General features: G+C 37.2%; 1 protein-coding gene across 11 annotated transcripts in view; it reads right to left on the reverse strand.

Moving 5' to 3' along the window:
* Positions 1-2,190: 2,190 nt before the first annotated feature.
* Positions 2,191-21,187, reverse strand: part of LOC113925088 (cytochrome c oxidase subunit 7B2, mitochondrial) — a 147,699-nt gene continuing 128,702 nt past the window's right edge. For 6 of the 11 annotated variants that reach the window (XM_027599610.1, XM_027599617.1, XM_027599615.1 and 3 more), the window contains 2 exons: positions 10,240-10,349; positions 2,191-2,671 (listed from right to left, as the gene is read on the reverse strand). In XM_027599610.1, coding sequence (XP_027455411.1) covers positions 2,357-2,617 — 261 coding nt within the window. In that variant the 5' untranslated portion in view covers positions 2,618-2,671; positions 10,240-10,349 and the 3' untranslated portion in view covers positions 2,191-2,356. The remainder of the gene's footprint in view (positions 2,672-10,239; positions 10,350-21,187) is intronic. The other 5 variants (XM_027599621.1, XM_027599611.1, XM_027599616.1 and 2 more) reach the window with 1 other exon arrangement.

Below are 21,187 nucleotides of genomic sequence, written 5' to 3' on the forward strand. Positions count from 1 at the left end.
TGTTGGACCTCATCAGTAATTAGGTTCAGGAAATACAGATTAAAACATGAGGTACTATTTCACACTCATCAAAGCAGCAAATATTAAAATGTATGAAAACTCTTAAAAGTGAGTTTGGATGTGGAAAAAAAGGAAATTGTATATATTACTGGTGAGATTGTAAACTATTTCACCACTCTGGGAAATAATCCAGCAATACTGACAAAGCTGAAAATGAGCATTCCCTAAGAACTACCAATTCTACACCTAGGAAGGACCCTAGAGGAACTCCCACATACATAGTAAAACTGGGAAGGAACACATAATGTCTGTCCTTTGTCTACAGAATAACAGTATTAACGTATATTTGACATTGAGATACATTTATCTTGAGTTTAGTCATCCAGGAGGAGGTCGTCTCCAGTGTCAACTATGTTAGGTATTCCTCAATGATCCCTACCTTGAGGTAATCATACCCTTGTATAATCCCCTTCCCTTTTTTATAGCCTTGATTTAGTGTCTCACTTCTAGTGAACAAAATATGGTAGAGGTGATGGAATGTCACTTGCAAGATTAGGTTACAAAAGACCTTGGCTTCTGTATCTTTTACTGTTACACTGTGAGTTGCCCCAAGAGAAAACTACACAAAAGGAACTGGTATCTTCAGCCAATATTCAGTGAGGTCCTAAGGCCAGTCAACAGTCATATGTGCTTGGATATAGATCCTATTCTAGTTATACCTTGAAATGATTATCGCCCTGACACTCAGATTACAGAAGTGAGAGACCCTGAGCCAGAGATATCCAGCTGAGATTCCTGACCCACAGAAACCATGAGATAATAAATGTTTATTGTTTTAAGCCACTGAGTTTTAGGGCAATTTATAAAATAGCAATAGATAACCAATATACTCTCCAATAATCATTGCAAACCCACAGTCGTAAACAAATTCATTATTTGTAAACTAATATTCATTAATTCAACCAATAATTACTGAAGGTCTAATCCATCAGTCCTGTTACAGGGATAAAGTCACAAAAAACCCAGTTTCCAAACTATGCTTTTATGGAGCTTTGCACACAGACAATAAACAAAATATATCTTATGTCAGATGATGATAATTGCTATGGGGAAAAATAAAGCAAGGAAGCAGGACAGACAAAGCCCGAACTAAGGAGGGGCTGCAATTTTAAAAAGGGTAGTCAGAGGCCTCCTCTGAAAATATGACATATGAACAAAACCCTGAAAAGTATGATGAAATGAGTCATACAAGATCTGGAGGAAGTATATTCCAAGCAGAGAAAAGAGCAAACGGAAATGTCCTGATACAGGAGTAAAACTGACCATCTAGGGGCCTGTGTACTTTTCTAAGGACTTTGGCTTTAACTCTGGAGTGAAATGTGGAGTCACTGTGTTTTGAAAAGAGGAGTGATATCACTAATGTTTTAAAATAATCATTCGGGGGGTGCCTGGGTGGCTCAGTCAGTTAAGCATCTGACTTTGGCTCAGGTCATGATTCCAGGATCCTGGGACTGAGCCCCACATCAGGCTCTCTGATCAACAAGGAGCCTGCTTCTCCTTCTCCCTCTGCCATTCTCCCACCTTGTGCTCTCTGGCTCTATCTCTCTGTCAAATAAATAAATAAATAAATAAAATAAAGTAAAATGATCATCCTGGCTTCTGTGTTAAAAAAAGTTGTGTGTGGTGGGGTAGAGGATGAAGGTTTGGGGGGCACATCATGTGTTGAAGAAGGAGACTGGTGAGAAAGTTTTTATAATAACCCCAGCGAGAGTATGATGATTCAGATCATGGCAGGAAAGATTAAGGATGTGAAAAATAGTCAGATTATGAATATGTTTCTTTTTTATCATGAATATGTTTTAAGGAAAGATTCAACAGAATTTGCCAAACAATTAAATTAATTTGTAAAGTACATATGTGTGTATACCCACTACGGGATACCTAGTGTAAATCATTAAGCCAGAAAATACATGCATTATTAACTCCACTTTCAAATATTTATTATTCATAATCTTCTATAACCTGTACCCATTGCTACTGTCTTGCTTCTAGGCACTATAATGAGTATTTTCAACAACTTTTTTTTTTTTTAAAGATTTTATTTATTTATTAGAGAGAGAGAGAGAAACAGCATGGGAAGGGAGAGGGTAGGAGGGAGAAGCAGGCTCCCCTCTGAGCCGGGAGCCCGATTTGGGACTCGATCCCAGGACTCTGGGATCATGACTTGAGACAAAGGCAGTTGCTTAACCAAACAACTTTCTAAAGGTTTCAAATGTATTTTATTTCTTCAACTATGCTATATTTTAATGAGCAGCAGAGTGCTTAAATGACAAGCTGATTTTGAAACAATTTTGTATTACAGTAACTTTGATGGTTCCTCATCATTCCACTCTTTTGGAGTGACTCTGCCGACAGGAGATAGGTTCCATTCTATTCCGATCTGTGTGGCTATAAACACCCATGCAAAAACACAGAAAGCGGTCCCACTGGCTAGTACAGTGTTACCGTATTTGTCATGGAAATCTTCTGAATGATTTTCGTGGCTCTGTCTTGACCTAATTTGTTGAATGCTTCGAATCTTGAACCTATTTAGTGCATTTCTGGTCAAGAGAAACATGATGAAGGTGTAACAGGACTACCGTTGATTGCAGCTATTTCCTTGCAAAGAGACCTGGAAAAACAAAAGATAAGCAATGACATCTGATCTACATTCAGTTCTTCCCTCTGAATGTTTCACTCACACCACTACTTAGAGGATGACCAGTCCGATAGCTTTAATACCATGATGCCTAGGTTTGAGTCTCAGCTCTCCTACTGATTAGCTATATGTACTCAGGCAGTTACTTAACCTCTCTTTGCCTTAGTCTCTTCAAGGGCAAACTGAGACAATAATGCCCAGCTCCAAAGGGAGCTATGTGTGGAACAGCACTCCAGCGGGTCTTAAGGGTTCCCTTGCTTCAAGTTAGCACACTCCTTACTTGCTAACCTAAGGTCCTTGATCTGTAACAGAACTAATTTACTTTCTTTGCAATATGTAGACCACTGGCCTTGAGGAGTGAAGGACTAGAACTTTCCCAAGCCACAGAAGCCAGCAAGTCTGTTTGAAACCACCTCGGCTTTCTGATTAGTCTGGTAGTTCTTTAGCAAAACGTTTTTCTTTTTTAGTTACACAGATGACTTTACTGACCTCCCTTTGTGCATCTGTAGACCTTGCCTTCCCCTCCAGAGACAACAGAGCACTCCAGCACATCACGAAACAAGAACCAGACCATCCTGCACAACCCCCTCTCACTGAGATAACTTTTGTAGTTGGCATTACTGAGTCTGCATGAATAACACACATTGGGGAGGGTATGTGCTATGGTGAGTGCTGTGAATTGTGTAAGACTGATGAATCACAGACCTGTACCTCTGAAACAAATAATACATTTTATGTTAAAAAAAATAAAAAGAAGATAGTAGGAAGGGAAAAATGAAGGCGGGGAATTGGAGGGGGAGACGAACCATGAGAGACTATGGACTCTGAGAAACAAACTGGGGGTTCTAGAGGGGAGGGGGGTGGGGGGATGGGTGAATCCGGTGATGGATATTAAGGAGGGCACGTTCTGCATGGAGCCCTGGGTGTTATACGGAAACAATGAATCATGGAACACTACATCAAAAACTAATGATGTAATGTATGGTGATTAACATAACATCATAAAATAAAATAAAAGAAATAAAAAGAAAGAAATGTTGAAGGTCGCTGCATTCCCTTTGTTGACCAACCATCCTAAACCTCTTTAAAAACCCTTGGGTCAAGGAGAAACCTCAGAGTTTGCTTTTGGACAAGAGTCCACCTTCTCCTCAGGTTCCCAGCTTCCTGAATAAAGTTCAAATTTCTTTCCAATCAAAACTTGTCCCTTGAGAGATGATCTTTCAGGTGATGGACAGCTGTACTTGGGTTCCATAACATGAGGCTTACATGTGATAATCCCTAACAACAACAGTAAGCACACAGTAAGTGTTCTTTTCTATTCTTCATCAACAGCCAATGGCTTGCTCCCTAGACTCCAAACCAATCAGCATGACGGACAAAATGACAATTCACAACATGTCCCACAAGTCCAATGACCTGTGACTACATAAACTCAGGTTTCAGTCAGAATTATAAGGCAGTCACAGAGTATGTCATACTTCCTCCCTGCTGCTCCTTTCCCCCCCTCTTTTAACCCATTTCTTCACCTCCTCCCCCCTTCTCCTTCTTTACCTATAATTCCCGCCTTGTACCTTTCTACAGGTAAAAGTCTATTTGCCTTTTAAATCCCAGTCTAAAGGTCACCACTTCTGTGAAATCTCCAAATCTCACTACGTTGAATAAAGCCCCTCTTCTCTGGGCTACTACACTTTCTTATAACCCTTGTTTCGTAGCATTTAACATGATGTATTGGCTTTATCGTTTTTTAAAATAGACTTTATTTTATTTTAGAACAGTTTTAGGTTCACTGCAAAAGTGAGTGGAAAATACAGAGTCCCCATATACATGCTAAGCCCACACAGGCATAGCTTCCTTCTCCCCGCTAATAAATTTGTTACGTTTGTTACAATTAATGAACCTACATAACAGTCCTTTATCAGATGTCTTTTGCAAATATTTTCTCCCAGCCTGTGGCTTGTCTTCTCATTTTCTTGAGAGAATATACTCTCCTCCAATAGACTACAAGGTCCTTATGGGCAAGGGCTGTAACCTTGTATACACAGTAGCTGACACAAAAGCACAGAAAGAACTGTTTTTATTTATTTATTTATTTATTTAAAGATTTTTTTAATTTATTTTTTGACAGAGAGAGACACGGCGAGAAAGGTAACACAAGCAGGGGGAGTGGGAGAGGGAGAAGCAGGCTCCCCGCGGAGCAGGGAGCCGGATGTGGGGCTCAATCCCAGGACTCTGGGCCGAAGGCAGATGCTTAATGACTGAGCCACCCAGGCGCCCCAAGAACTGTTTTTTTTAAAACTGTCTGAAATATAAATGAATACTGGTAGCCTTAAGTTAAAATGAACACTGAGGACAAGTTAAAAAATCATGAAATCAAATGTACATGTCATAACAGCCCTAATTATTTTATTTTTTAAACAGATAGTTAATATTGAACAAGAGATCTGGAAGCAGAAACACATGGAGTTCTGTCAATTTCTTTTCTTTGTGCAAGCTGTCAAACAGTGCTCAGTCTCTAGCAATGACATATGTTAACTCTGGTCCAAATGCAGGCAACATGGATACAAAAATGCCTGAGGTCAGTACTTGTAAACTTGTAACTGTTCACTGAAATTTGCCAACTCAAATGACTTTATTCCCAACTTAGAAAACAAGACCCTAAGGTTCTCTTTTATTTCCTACCAGATGGTAAAGTGGTACTCTTCATGATTGTGATGAAGGGGACAAAAACAGAACCAAATGCCTTTCTTCTGAGGTTCCAAATACTCAGTTTTTTTTTTTTTTCCTGTTAGTCATGAATCTCTCCACCAAAATGCACTAAGGTTTTAATTTGAATTGAATTCAGACAGAAAGCTGAAGGTGAAAAGGGTCAGGGTATGACAGGTGCAGCCTTAATTCAATACCAAAACACTTGTGACACATAGAATGGCACAAAACCAGAGAATAATTGTGATAACAGGGATTTCTTGTGGGTCATCGATGCATGCCTGCTACTTTATGACAAAATGATTTCATTATTCCTATCCTCAAGATGTTAAGTTGAAACTCAGATACTTTGTCTCTAGTGACACTGATCACGTCGCTTTGTAGCTTGGTTCATCCTTTGGTTATCCTGTTTCTGTGAAGCTTTTTTCTTCCACCTAGCCTGAATTTTCTTGTACTAGTAAATATGCATTAAGAATTTTCTTTTAGGAACTCCCATAGTTTGTAGTTGGCATTTCATCCCATAATAAACAAAACACAGTCTTTCACTCCTTTTTTGTTTTTCCTTGTCAGCATTAGCTACATCTGTCTCAATTGCTTCCATATCTATCTTATACCTATTTCTGTTTATAAAATGCAAGTAAGAGCTGGGAATCCATGGCTTAGAGAAATTTTCCATACTCTTCAATTTCATATAACTTACCTTTATAATAAATTTCATATTCTTGAGAAACCTAAGCCTATTACTAGAAGAACTGAATCAATAACATCTAATATCCATATGAAAGCATAAAAAATTCAATAATAGAATGCAGGTAAAGAAAATATTTCTCAAAGTAGATACTTTCTGATGAAAACAGACCACAAAGAGATGGAATAAGACAGATTTCTCTAGGTAATAAGAACAAAGTAGAGGTTCTCTCGTGCCTGTGGCAATAAAAGAAAAGAAATATGTTCTGAATAAATATAAATAGTTAAAGAGAGTGAAGTATCCTATGAGGATGAAAAGGAAAAATTGATTGTGTCATCTACTTTATACAGCAATGTTGAAACTCAGTTTAGGAAAATAACTAATACTAGACTTCAATCTAAGTGCAATAAGGAGGTATATATATATTTGAAGCTTCACGGATAACAAAAATAATCTCACATCACTAAAGGCCATAAAAAGAAATAACACAATAATATATTAATATAGTAAGGAAACTAATATTTAATGAATATATGCCTGTTTGCCAGACATTGTCCCAGAATTTTGCACATTTGCAAAAACAGTGTACAATGGTGATTATTTATCTCCATTCTGTATCTAAGAATAAATGACAGGCAGAGATGTGAATTCAGCTCCCCTGATTATAAATCTAGTTCATTTTTCAACTATCATTTTTCTATCATTTTTCAAAGCATATTCAATTCTGAGTATTGGAAATAAGAAAAATCCAAACACCCAATATGGGTTACCAGAGGTGGTTTTACTGTAATATCTGCTGAGTGACTACTGGCATGTGAGGGTCTGGGCTGGGTGGCAGGAGTTCCATGCCTACTCTCGAGAAGCTTATGGTAGAGTGAGGGAATGAACACAGGGTGTCCCTGGTCCACAGGAGGAGTTACATTTCAACCTGGAGTTCTAGAAATGGTTATAGAGGAAATGACACCTAGGCTAGATCTTGAAAGAATGATTAAGATATAAAAAAACAAAGCTGGGAGTGCAGAGTGTAGACGAAGCAGCAAAAGTGAAAGCACAGAGGGCTGAAAAACTATGCAGGCAGGGCAACTGGTGAGATCCGTAACACTAGGTGCTAAGGGAAGAAGTGGATGAGGAAAGAAGAGCGGCACAGTGAAGACTTCACAGGCCCCGCTCTGGGATTTAGACTTAATTCTACAGATCACTGTTTCTCACTAATGTGAAAAGAGCACTCAAAACTCACAGCCTTTTTTCTGTGAGTTAACAATGAGAATTCTTAGTTCTGTGTTTTTACTTTCACAATTTAAGGAAATATAAGATAACAATATGAGACCTGGATGATGTAGCTTATCAGTTACTGGTGCCTGTGTTTATCTTTGTCCTGCATTTTTTGCTTGTACCAGTGTATATTTATTTATCCTGGACTAATGGGAAAAGAATGGAGGCAGCTTTCATATTTAAGTAATATGGTCATGCCAGGGACAAAACGAAGAATCAGATGAAAGCAAGTTATGCCACAGATCACTATGTGGAACAGACATGTGAAAATAAAAGAACTATGGCCATGGCAAGCACTGTTGCAGACTCTGGACAATATTAATGGTCATATTGAATTAATATTATAATTTTGAATTTTCTTTGTTGTATAGTTTGGTTCATTTTTAATTTGAAAATGTTTTGGTTTCATAGTTGTATTCTTTTTTTTTTAAGATTTATTTGACACAGAGAAAGAGAGTGAGAGAGGGAACACAAGCAGGGGGAGTGGGAGAGGGAGAAGCAGGCTCCCCGCTGAGCAGGGAGCCCAATGCGGGGCTCGATCCCAGGACCCTGGGACCATGACCTGAGCCGAAGGCAGACGCTTAACGACTGAGCCACCCAGGTGCCCCTTATAGTTGTATCTTAAATTTGGTTTTATGTTTACACATGTATAAGTGAGTTTAAAATAAAGTAATTCAAGATGGACAAATGATATGAAGGAATTTGTTGCCCCTTTAAAAAGATTCCATATGTAATCCAAGTTTGAGAAACATTCTTATAGAGGAGAGACCACTGATGGAATGGGAAAAAATCTGGGGGAAAAAGCGCTTTACCAAGATAATTGTTAGGTAGAAAATGGGTAGGAAGATGGTAAAAGTTGCAGAAAAGGTAGAGGTTGTTTCAATATTAAATGTTTATTTCAATGGTTCAAGAAAATGATGATGAGGATCTGACTTAAATTCTGATAAAACAGATGGAAAGGAACTAGAATTGAGAAATATTAGGAAAAGAAAATCACTCTGATGTGGAAAATAAGTAAACTGAGTAAGTCCATTCACGTAGCCTCTGGTTTACTATTTTGGACCAAAATTCTATTTTTGTTAAAAATCAGCAGACACCGACACTGTAGCTTTATAGCTGATCCCAGGGAATTAGAGTGTGGGTGATCTAGGTATGGAATGCAGAAAGGTCAAAGCAGACATAATTGGGGTGCTCTAGGAATAGAAAGATCTAGATACCTGAAGAGAAGAAGGGAGGGATCCTAAAAAGATCTACTGTATGGTCCTAAGGAAAAAAAATCAACTTCATCCAGTTTAAGTATAGCATAACACAGATCAATTAGCTTAGCTTTTATATAAGGTTTTCTATTTAACTTTAGGGAGAAAATTAGAAACTGTGTCTTATTCTCAAATGTGCCTAGTATTACTAGCAAGTATCACACAGAGAGATGGTGCTCAAGAAGGGATTAAGTGAATACCAAGTTTTCCCAACCTGGACTCTATTGACATTTTGGTCCAAGTAATTCTTTCTTGTGGGGGGATATTCTGTTCACTGCAGTGTGTTTAGCAGCATCCCTGCCCCTGTGTACCACACACGAGTAGGAAGTACCTTCCTCCCCTCAGTTGTGACACCAAAAATGTATCTCCAGACACTGTCAAATGTCACTTGGTGATTAAAGTCATCACTGGTTAAGAACCACTGTTATATACAAAGTGTCTCCTGTCACTTCTCCTATAATCCTCTAAATGGCATTATTCTATTCAATACAGAGGCTTAAATTCTAAGAAAATACATTCCCCCCATTCCCTGCCATGGACTGCATAAAGACTACCTATCAACATTTTTTCCTGAACTAATCTCAACTTAAAAAATGTTGTGCAGTACACAACTTGGATGCATCAATCTATCTGGGCATCTGCTTGCTTATCTGTAAAATAAAAAAAGTGGGGTGAATTTGGCTTTTCCCAAACCTGCCTGATGCTAAGTCATCTGGAATCTTTGTTACAAAATGTAGATCACTAGACTCCATGTCCAACTTACTGAAACAGAGCATCCAAGGGAGTAGCCTGAGAATCTGTATCTTTTTAAAAAGTTCTCAGAGCTTGTTCGGAGGTTCTAGCAGGGGAAGAGTCTTGTCATCAGACAAGTTTATGGAACAGTGAATCAGATAATCTCTAAGGTCCTATCCAGCCCTAACACTCTAGACCTTTCCAAAGAGAAAAACATTTTAGGAAGACCATTTATTATTTTAGGCCACTGGAAGAGTACAGTAGTAATTGAATTCACCACCACGGTAATTTAAAAAAGCAGCACCTGAGTGACCTGAGTTATAGGAACCCCCTGGGAAAAAGTTAGTCAACAGAAAACATTTGGCAGCATTTAAAAACATTAAAAGTATTAGTAACACTGGTGTTTTGCTGTATAATGAATGATACACTTTCGAAGCTGAGGCTCCTTGACTACACTGGTCAACTGTAACACCTTTATTTCCACCTGCTTTTATTTCTACTCTTCTTTTTACAGCTTCAGAATATTGACACACACTAAGAAACAATAGAAAAAGGCAATCTTCTTGAAATGAAAATGCACATAACCTACAGAGTCTTCTGTTCATTTATGTATTTCTCAGAAGACTATGCTGCTCAAGGAAGGATTAAGTGTACACAGTGCAAAGTGTCTCCCATCATGATTACTTAAGCCTTCAGCCTTTTTGTAACAGGAAATATGGGAACCCTGCAAGCATCAATGCTGCTGGTGGAAATGCTGAACAATGGTTCTGTTTCATATGTAATGATAACATCTCCTGAGTCACTGAATTGATGGATGGTACAGCGATTTGCTTAAGGCTGTGGTTTATGCCACTTTATTAAGTCTAAAAAGTTACATAAATGGATGTTACCTGAACAAATTAAAAGGCAGATCACAGTAGTGAGTTGTTTGTTAGGTGAGGAGGGAGAAGTAACAGAATGGACAACTTGTGAGTTGATGTCCTCAAATGACAAATGTTACCTGAAAAGTGAAGGGATATAAGGTATTACTCTCCCTCACAGTCAGTGGCATGACTGTGCAAAATAATTCTTATTTTCCATTAAACTTTCATAAGCCCATCAAATTTCCTCACAGTGGATGTCCCTGTTAATTTTACATTTCGATCCATTTCAAACATTGGAAACAGGTGACCTTGTTATCTTAGGCAGTGCATTAAGTGTTAAAGGACCGCTGTGGTTACTCTCAAAAGATTTTATATTAACTGCATTCCATAGCTCATAGATTGTTGTATAGTCACGTCCTGCCTGAAGAGACTATTTCAGTGGACCAACAGGTCAAAATATCTGGATAAATGCACAGCATTTTTCCAAACTAATCTTGGAAAAGAAGAAGATCATGGTTACAATGAATTCTAGAAACTTTGAAAATTTTATCCAGGAAATGATATGGAGTCACCGAAAGACATCAGGGGTGTGAATTACATGGTCAGATTTGTAGCTTAGACATTACTCTGGTACAAGTATGGGGAAAAGTTTGCAGGAGAATACTGCAAATGCTCCAATGGATAATGGTAAGACTTGAACTTGGACAGTTCACCCAATTAAGGTCTCAAAATACGCCAGTCTCTTTATTTCTGTAGTCGTCATATTTCTGTATCCAATCCTCAGCTTTGCAGAGCCACAACAAAATTCTTTGGTACAGGCACCTAAGGATGACAACCTCTGAGGATCTACCTCATGCCACTGGAGATCTTAGAACTTGATGTATAAACCAGAATGTGGGAATTAATTTTTTAACTTCAAAAGAAAAATATTCCATTCCAGTGAATGGAATACCTCACTTACCTCTTAGCTTTACTACCTTGATGCAGATTTCAATCATAAAGTGACCTTACTATCAATATTCACTAAAAGATGTGCCTATTTTACTAGTTCTGTTTGATGTTAGTAGGTGTTACTTTTAAAACGCTCTTTAAAGTCATCTAAATTTGGGCAATATGCAGATAACAAAGTCAAATTCTTCTTTATTGAAGCATTTTCCAAACCTCTCTTGTGCTACCGTACACAGCTATTCTCTTACACGGATGGTGCTTTCCAAACTGAGCTAAACATGCCATGCTTTTTTTCTCCTGGAGTGTATCTCTGTTATTAGTGTTTTCCAGAACACACTTCAGGGAACGCCAAAAGAATGTCTCTGTGTTCTCAATGCTGTTACATCATTGTACTCATTTCCAATAGTTTAATAGCTCCAGGAGGCATTTCACAAACAAAACCACTTCCTTGTGGGGACTTTTAACATAGGACTGAAGAAGCACAGAGTGCATGATAATCCCAGGCTATCCTAACAGCACTCATAGTAGCAATTAACTCTAGCCTTCATTATGCGATTCTAACTTCTGCAGTTTTAATATTTGTGTAGATGTTTCCCTCCTCTCCACATCTACCTTTATTCATTAAATGATCTATGAATAGAAAGATCGCATGATGCTGCACTGACCATTAGAGTTGCCTCAATAATCCCTCATTGCATAATCTGAAATTTTCATTTAAATCTTGAAATGAAAATGTACAAGCCATCCCTGCAGTTAATCTAATTATGTCACTGATAATGTAAAAGTAAAAATTAAAATTTTTAACTTTTAGATGTCAAAAACATTTTAAATCTGAAAGACACATTTAACTGAAACTTTCAGATGTCAAAGACATTTTAAATCTGAAAGACACATTAACAACCTGAAATTAGGACAGTAAGGGTCTACTCCAGAAATTAATTTGGATCAAATCCCAAATTCAGATTGGAATATTTAGCGCTGTGAAATAATCCTTTCTTCCTTGTTTCTAAAATCTCCAGATTTTTTATTTACAACTTGAACTATCTCTGCTCAAAATATATCTGTAAATAAAACCTTTATGAGTAAGGCTTTTGTTCTTGGCATCATCTGGGCAACTTATGGAGCATTTGCAGAGAAATTCCATTTGATGAGAAGAGCACTTCACAGCCCTAAAGTAATAACTATGATCACTTTCCAAGTTGTTTTTCTGGGCCAGTTCTCTCTTTCAGTATACTCTTTTTTTCCTTTACTTTCATAAAGTTTTGAGAACTTTTTTAAAACTTTTAACAAGATGTTGGCATTTTACCTTTTTTCGTTCTCCCACTTAGGATCCATTATTTGGAAGTGAGAAGGACTTTGGCCAGAGGGCTGACTCTGGTAAACTGATATTTTTTTTTCCTTGTAAATGCCTCAGAAGAAACAGTGAGACAGGATGCACTTTGCCAAACCTTGGGGCAGGGATTCTGCTTTAGTGAACTGATATTTCATTTTAGTTTTTAAGTTCCTGAGGGGAAGGACACTAAAGAAGAGCTTCCCCATCTAAACACATGCAACAGAAATTCAGAACACAGATTCTTGCTTTGAAATCCTAAAACATCTAATTAGAATTCTAGTTTCAAAGAGGTTACTTTCAGTTTCTTTCGTTAATCCAATGGAGTCTAAAATATCACAGATTAAAAATGGCATTCTAAACCAAATTAGCATAATTAACCATGTGAATATTTGTTAATTGGAAAAGTAAGATTTCTATGCAAATAGGCCATAATTTTGATTACGTATACAATTTATGCAGCTTACACCCACTGCTGATGATGGAACTGTGGGTTTCTTTATATAACGTATTTTATCACATTTATCAAATCCAAATCATAAGATCTAAATGACATAGACATCACTTTAGATTGTCCTTTAATATCTGCAGTAATTGTGTGGTCACCGGACATTCATGAGTTGATATTATAAACATATGTTAAGGAAGAACATGGATAGAAATAGGAGGGTGGGGAGGGGATAGTAAATAGATAACTCTAGCTATTCCTTTCCCAGATTCATATTCTATTTGAAGGAGAGGTAGAAATCAAACTCATGTATGTATTTTTCTAATCCAAGTTGGAAAAGACACACAGATCTAAGTATAAAAATAGGTGAGGGACCTGAATCCTCTGCTCTTCTTAGAATCAGGACACTGACTGAGAATGAAAGATAGATGGCTTCCTAAGAGCAATAGGATGCTGTTAAAAGGAGATGGAATGCATACTGAATGAGAAAAAAAAAAAAGTCCACTATACTGGAAGAAAAGTTTGATCCAATCAGAGGTCCACCAGGGGTAGGGGTGAAAACAGAAATTCATTCATTAAATGACAGGGACCAGTGGATTACATACTCTCTAGTTTCTTCTATCTCTAACATCTTATTTTTATATTAAATGCTTCAAATAAATGTACTGCACAGGCCCAAAGAAGTCAGGGTTAGGAGGAACTACAACTGTGTGAGAATGGGCACATATATACTCTTCTTTCTATTTATTTCTAGAACTGCAAGTTGCCCTTTTGAGTTTTTTGCATAATAAAAAGATCCTCTAGAAACCCTAAATACTGAGGTTATTTTATTGCCTAAACATGATTCAACTGAGCTTCTCTTATGTGACTACAGCCTGCTAAACACTGGAGTTACAAAAATGGACAAGAATGGCCCATTCTTTCAGGAATGCTCAGTTATATGAAGAGAGATGATCGTAAGGTTTCAATATGAAAAGTGTTACAACAGATATGATCAGGATACTATGCCATCAAAAATAAGAGGTACCTTTCCCATCCAAAGTGCTCATGAAGAGCCACTTGAATTAATGGTAGATGAGCTAAATTCTTAAATAGGCTCAACCAGATGAAAAGAATGGGGGTGGAAAGATTTATTAAGGGCTTTTCTCCAACTACCAATGCTAAAATTTAGTTTTCAAATATTTCTCCTCTAAAGGTGGCCTTCAAGTCCAAACATATATAAATCAAGAGAGTCTCCTTTAATGTCAAATTTAAAACAACAGCACATGTAACCATGGCACATAAGCATCACATTGAAATAAATCTGGCTTTTCGCCAATTTGATAATACATTCTCATCTTGATTGAACATCATATTATAATCAACATAAAAATTTGCTTTTAATGTTACTACAAAATAATAGGAGATAAGCCTGAAAGACATCTTTAAAAATAAATGTAGGCAATTCATAAGACTGAACAGACACAAAATAATCAGAGTTAAGATAGTCAGAATCTAATTGTGTTCAGAATTAATAATATCCAAGGGAGAGCCATTTCCTGCATTTTCTTCTGAGTTCATGATACTGCAGGATCACCTATGAATTTATAATTTACACTAAAGAGACATAGAGAATAGCTAAGAAAATTTGGAATTGATATTGGGAAATAAACAGTACCCATGCTTCATAAAGGACTGAACTGAAGCTAGATTATGAAGGTATGTCCTTAAGTATGCTTACAACCAATGTCACATGTTATCTAAGAGCCTAAAAATGATAATTGTCAAAGTCCAAAAATACTGATAAAACATATACCCAGCAACTAGATAATTCTGGGAATCCCTACATACAACATTCATTTATTTGACAAAGAATAGCCCCATAACAACGACAATACTTTAAGCCAAAATAGCAGTTTATACTGTATGACCTGTATACAATGTGAGAATGTATGGAAGTATACTGCCCTATGGAAAAAGGAATCCAGGGAGGCTGGGAAGATGACTGAGTAAGAGAACCCTAAGCTCACCTTATCCCATAGATACAACTAGATAAACTCACTTCAGTGTATATAACCCAGAAAACCACCTGAAGACTGGCAGAACAAACTCCACAACTAAAGGTAGAGAAGAGGTTACAACTAAAAGGGTAGGAAGGGGTGGAGATGCTGTGGGGAGCAAAATGGACCTTGGCAGTTGACAGGAGGGAGGGAGCCACTGGTGTGAGAAGGGCAAGAAACAGACCATCATCTCAGGGAGCTGGCAAGGGAAAGATGAATCCCCATAACATCTGGCTTTGAAAGCGAGAAAGACTGAATATCGTGAGTTCTTGCAACCCTTGGGACATAAAGCCTGGAATTTTAAAAATCAGGGGGCTCTGCTCTGGGAGAGCCCCGTGGGCAACAGGAAGCCTAGTTCCCACCCTTAAAGAGACAGCATGACAAAAAGCCCTGGGAGACACAATGTAGAAGCAGCAGTTTGAAAAACACCTAGGGCATATGGGAGAAAGAGCAATATACTCATCTCAGAGCCTGTCCTAGAAAGGCAGGGATCACAGGAAGACCCCTTCAGGAACAAAGGAGCTAGCAGGACCCATTTCCCTCCCCAACCCCCAGCATAAACACTGGGCCACCTGCTGCAGCAAGGACAAGCACTATCTAATTTGCTTACACCAAGCCCCTTTCCCCTGAGCTTTGGTGGATCTGCCCTTTCCAGTCATGCTTGCCTTAGTCCTGGAGCTGTGGTCCCCACCCCCAGAAGACCAGTGCAAACTTTGCCAACGTTGCATCTCTCATGCACAGTGCTTGGTAGGGCCTTGGTGCCAGCAACAGCAGCAGCAGCAGCAGCAGCGCAGGGCCTTGTGGAAGCCTAAGGCACACCTTGTTAAAACTGCACACCAAAAGTGGCCAGGACACAACAGCAGGGCACACACAATACATATAGGAGATACCCCCTGAAATGCTAGGTCCTGGGTAACAGGGGACATGCTGCACTGCAGGGCACCACAGGACCTCTTCTTCATAAGGACATTACTTTCAAGAGCAGGAGACTTGGCTGACTTCCTAACACACAGAAAAAGACACAGTTAGACAAAATGAAGAGACAGAGGAATGTGTCCCAAATGAAAGAATAGGACAAAACCACAGCAAGAAACCCAAGCAAACAGATATAAGCAATATGCCTGCTAGAGAATTTAAAGTAAAGATCATAAAGATACTAACTGGACTTGAGAAAAGAGTGGAGGACATCAGTGAGACGCTTAACAAAGAGATAAAAAATAATCCATCAGAGATGAAGAACACAATAAATGAAATTAAAAGTACACTAAATGGAATAAATAGCAGACTAGAAGAAGCAGAGGAATGAATTAAGGATCTAGAAGACAGAGTAATGGAAAATAATCAAGCTGAGTTGTGAGAGAAAAAAAAATTAGGTAAAATGAGAACAGACTTCGGGAATTCAGTGACTACATCAAACATAATAACATTCGCATTATAGGGGTCCTAGAACAAGGGCAGAGAGAAAAAGGAGCAGAAATTTTATTTGAAGAAATAATAGATAAAATCTTCCCTAGACCTGGGGAAGGAAACAGATATCTGGGCAGAGATCCTCCAACAAAATCAACCCAATGAGGTCCATACCAAGACACATAGTAATTAAAATGGCAAAAAGGAGTGATAAAGAGAGAATTTTAAAAGCAGCAAGAGAAAAGAAAACAGTTACATACAAGGGAAATCCCATAAAGCTATCAGTGGATTTTTCAGCAGAGACTTGGCAAGCCAGAAGGGAATGTCATGATATATCCAAAGTGCTTAAAGGAAAAAATCTGCAGCCAAGAATACTCTATCCAGCAAGGTTATTAATCAGAATAGAAGGACAGATAAAGAGTTTCTCAGGCAAACATAAGCTAAAAGCGTTCATGACCACAAACCCAACCCAACAAGAAATGTTAAAGGGGACTTTTTGAGTGGAAAGGAAAAACCATGAGTATGAAAAGTAGGAAATGCAAAAACAGTAAAAATAAGTGTATCTGTAAAAATCAGTCAAAGGATTCACAAAATAAAAGGATGTAAATTGGGACACCATATGTGTAAAACACGGGGAGGAGAGGAATAAAGAATGGATTCAAACTTAAAGTGACAATAACTTAATATAAACTGCTATATGCAGATGTTATATACAAACCTAATGGTAACCACAAATCAAAAACCAGTAATAGATATGCAAAAAAATAAAGGCAAAACAATCCAAATATAATACTAAAGACAGCCTGCAAACCATGAAAGAGAGCAAGAGAAGAAAGGATCAGGGAAGAACTACAAAACAACGACAGAACAAGTAACAAAATGACAATAAATACATATCTATCAAAATTACTGTGAATATAAATGAACTAAATACTCTTATCAAAGGACAGAGGGTAACAGAATAGATAGAAAAACCTATCTGTATGCTGCCTATAAGAGACTCAGTTCACCTGAACACACATGCAGATTGAAAATGAGGGGATGGAGAAACATTTACCATGCAAATGGATGTCAGTGGAAAGTCAGGGTAGCAATACTTATATCGGACAAAAAAGACTTTAAAAGAAAGACTGTAACAAGAGACAAAAGAGGACACTGTATAATCATAAAGGGGACAATCCACAAAGAAGATGTGACAGTTGTAAATATTTATGTATCCAACATGGTAGCATCCCAATACATAAAACAGTTAATAACATAAAAGAAATAATTGACAGTAATACAATAATAGTAGGGGACTTTTAACACCCCACTTACATCAATAGACAAGGGAACGATGGCTTTGAATGATACACCGGACCAGATGGATTTAACTGACATACTCAGAAAATTCCATCTAAAACAGCAAAATATATGTTCTTTTCAAGTGCACTTGAAACATTTTCCAGAACAGATCATGTATTAGGCTGCAAAACAAGGCTCAACAAATTTAAAAAGACTGAAGTCATACCATGTGTATTTTTCTAACTACAACACTATGAAGCTAGAAATCAACCGTAAGAAAAAACCTGGAAAAAGCACCAAACAATGAATGGGTCAATCAAAAAGTCAAAAAGAAATCAAAAGTTGCATGGAAAGAAATGAAAATGAAAATGAAAACACAATGGTCCAAAATCTCTGAGATGAAGCAAAAGCAGTTCTAAGAGGGAAAAAAGCAAGAAAAATCTCAAATAAACAACCTAACCTTATATTGAAAGGTGCTAAATAAAGAACAAACAAAACCCTAAACAGCAGAAGGAAGGAAATAATAAAGATTACAGCAGAAATAAGTAAATAGAAACTAAAATAACAATAGAACAGATGAATGAAACCAAGAGCTGGTTTTTTTGAATAAATTGACAAAATTGATAAATCTCTAGCCAATTCATCAAAAAAAAGGGGGGGGACAAAATATAAAATCAGAAACAAAGGAGGAGAAATAACAACCAACACCACAGAAAAGCAAAAAATTATAAGAGAATATTATGGAAAACTATATGCCAAAAATTGGAAAACCTAGAAGAAATGGATAAATTCCCAAGAAACACATAACCTACCAAAACTGAAGCTGAAGAATAGAAAATTTGAACAGACTGATTACCAGCAATGAAACTGAATCAGTAATCAAAAACTCCCAACAAAAAAGTCCAAGACCCGACAGCTTCACAGGGGAATTTACCAAATATTAAAGAAGAGTTAATACCTATTCTTCTCACACTTTACCAAAAAAGAGAAGAAGGAACACTTCAAAATTCATTCTGAGTCCAGAATTACCCTGATACCAAAACCAGATAAAGACGCCACAAAAAGAGAACTATAGGCCAATATGTCTGATGAACACAGATGCAAACTCCTCAACAAAATATTAGCAAACGGAATCCAACAATAAATTTAAAAAATCATTCACGATTAAGTGGGATTTATTCCCAGAATGCAAGGGTGGTTCAATACTCACAAATCAATCAACATGATACATCACATCAATAAAAGAAAGGATAAAAACAATATCATTTCTATAGATACAAAAAAGCATTTGACAAAGTACAATATCCATTCATGATAATAACTTTCAACAAAGTAGGTCTACAGGGAACATACCTCAAAATAATAAAGTCCCTAAATAAAAAACCCACAGCTAACATTGCAGTCAAAGGGGAAAACCTGAAAGCTTTCCCCCTAAGGTCAGGAACAAGACAAGGATGTCCATTTTCACCACTTTTATCCAACATAGTACTAGAAGACCTAGCCACAGCAACCAAAAGAAACCAAAAAGAAATAAAGACATCCAAATTGGTAAGGAGCAAGTAAAATTTTCACTATTTGCAGATGACATGATATTATCTATATATAAAATACCTGAAAGACTCTACCCAAAAATTGCTAGAACTGATACACAAATTCAGTAAGGTGTCAGGATACAACATCAGTATACAGAAATCTGTTGCATTTCTATATACTAATAATGAAGCAGCAGAAAAAGAAATTAAGAAAATAATCCCATTTACAATTGCACCAAAAATAATAAAATACCTAGGAATAAACTAAAGAAGAGAAAGATCTGTACTCTGAAAGTTATAAAACACTGATGAAAGAAATTAGAGACAACAAAGAAACGGGAAGACACCCCATGTTCATAGATTGGAAGAACAAATATTGTTAAAATGTCTATATTCTATATTGGGGCACCTGGGTGGCTCAGTTGGTTAAGCGTCTGCCTTTGGCTCAGGTCACGATCCCAGGGTCCTGGGATGGAGCCCCGTGTCAGCACAAGGAGTCTGCTTCTCCCTCTCCTTCTGCCACTCCCCCTGCTTGTGCTCTGTCTCTCTCACATGAATAAAATCTTTAAATATATATATATAAATAAATAAATAAAATGTCTATATTACCCAAAGTAATCTACACATGTAATGCAACCCCTATCAAACTACCAACAGCATTTTTTACAGAACCGGAAGAAACAATCCTAAAATTTGAATGGAACTACAAAAGACCCTGAATAGCCAAAGAAATCTTGAAAAAGAAAAACAAAACTAGAGGTGTATCACAATTCCAGACTTCAGGATATATTACAAAGCTTTAGTAATCAAAACAGTATGGTACTAGCACAAAAAATAGACACACAGATCAATATAACAGAATAGAAAGTGCAAAATAAATCCCCATTTATATAGTCAATTAATCTTCAACAAAGGAGGAAAGAATATACAGTGGGAAAAAGACAGTCTCTTCAACAAATGGTGTTGGGAAAACTGAACAGCAACATGCAAAAGAATGAAAATGGACCACTTTCTTAAACCATACCCAAATTAAACTCAAAATAGATTACAGACCTAAATGCAAGATCTGAAGCCATAAAAATCCTAAAAGAGAGCACAGGCAGTAATTTCTCTAACATCAGCTGTAGCAACTTCTTTCTAGATACGTCTCCTGAGGCAAGAGAAATGAAAGCAAAAATAAACTGTTGGGACTACATAAAAAGAAAAAGCTTCTGCACAGCAAAGGAAACAACCAACAAAACTAAAAGGTGACCTACTGAATGGGAGAAGATCTTTGCAAATGATATATACAATAAAAGGGTTAGTATCCAAAATATATAAAGAACTTATAAAACTCAACACTAAAAAAAAAATAATCCAAATAATCCAATTAAAAATGGGCAAAGACATGAACAGTGATTTCTCCAAAGAAGACATACAGATGGCCAACAGACACATGAAAAGATGTTCAACACCACTCATCAGTGAAATGCAAATCAAAACCACAATGAGATAACACCTCACACCTGTCAGAATGGCTAAAATAAAAAACAAAACAAGTGTTAGTGAAGATATGGAAAAAAAATGAACCCTTGTGCACTGTTGGTGGAAATACACACACACACACACACACACACACACACACACACACACACACACACAGTGGAATATTATTAAGCCATAGAAAAGAATGAAATCTTGTCATTTGCAATGACATAGATGGATCTAGAGAGCATAATGCTAAGCAAAATAAGCCAGTCAGAGAATGACAAACACCATATGATTTCACTCATATGTGGAATTTAGTAAACATAACAGATGAATATAGAGGGGGAAAAAAAAGAAAGAGACAAAGCATAAAACAAACTTAACTATATAGAACACACTGAGGGCTGCTGGAGGGAAGGCAGGTGGAGGGAATGGGTTAAATGAGTGATGGGTATTAAGGATGGCACATGTTGTGATGAGCACTGGGTGCTATATGTAAGTGATGAATCACTAAATCCTA

Source organism: Zalophus californianus, chromosome 2, assembly GCF_009762305.2.
Source record: "Zalophus californianus isolate mZalCal1 chromosome 2, mZalCal1.pri.v2, whole genome shotgun sequence".
NCBI lineage: Eukaryota > Metazoa > Chordata > Mammalia > Carnivora > Otariidae > Zalophus > Zalophus californianus.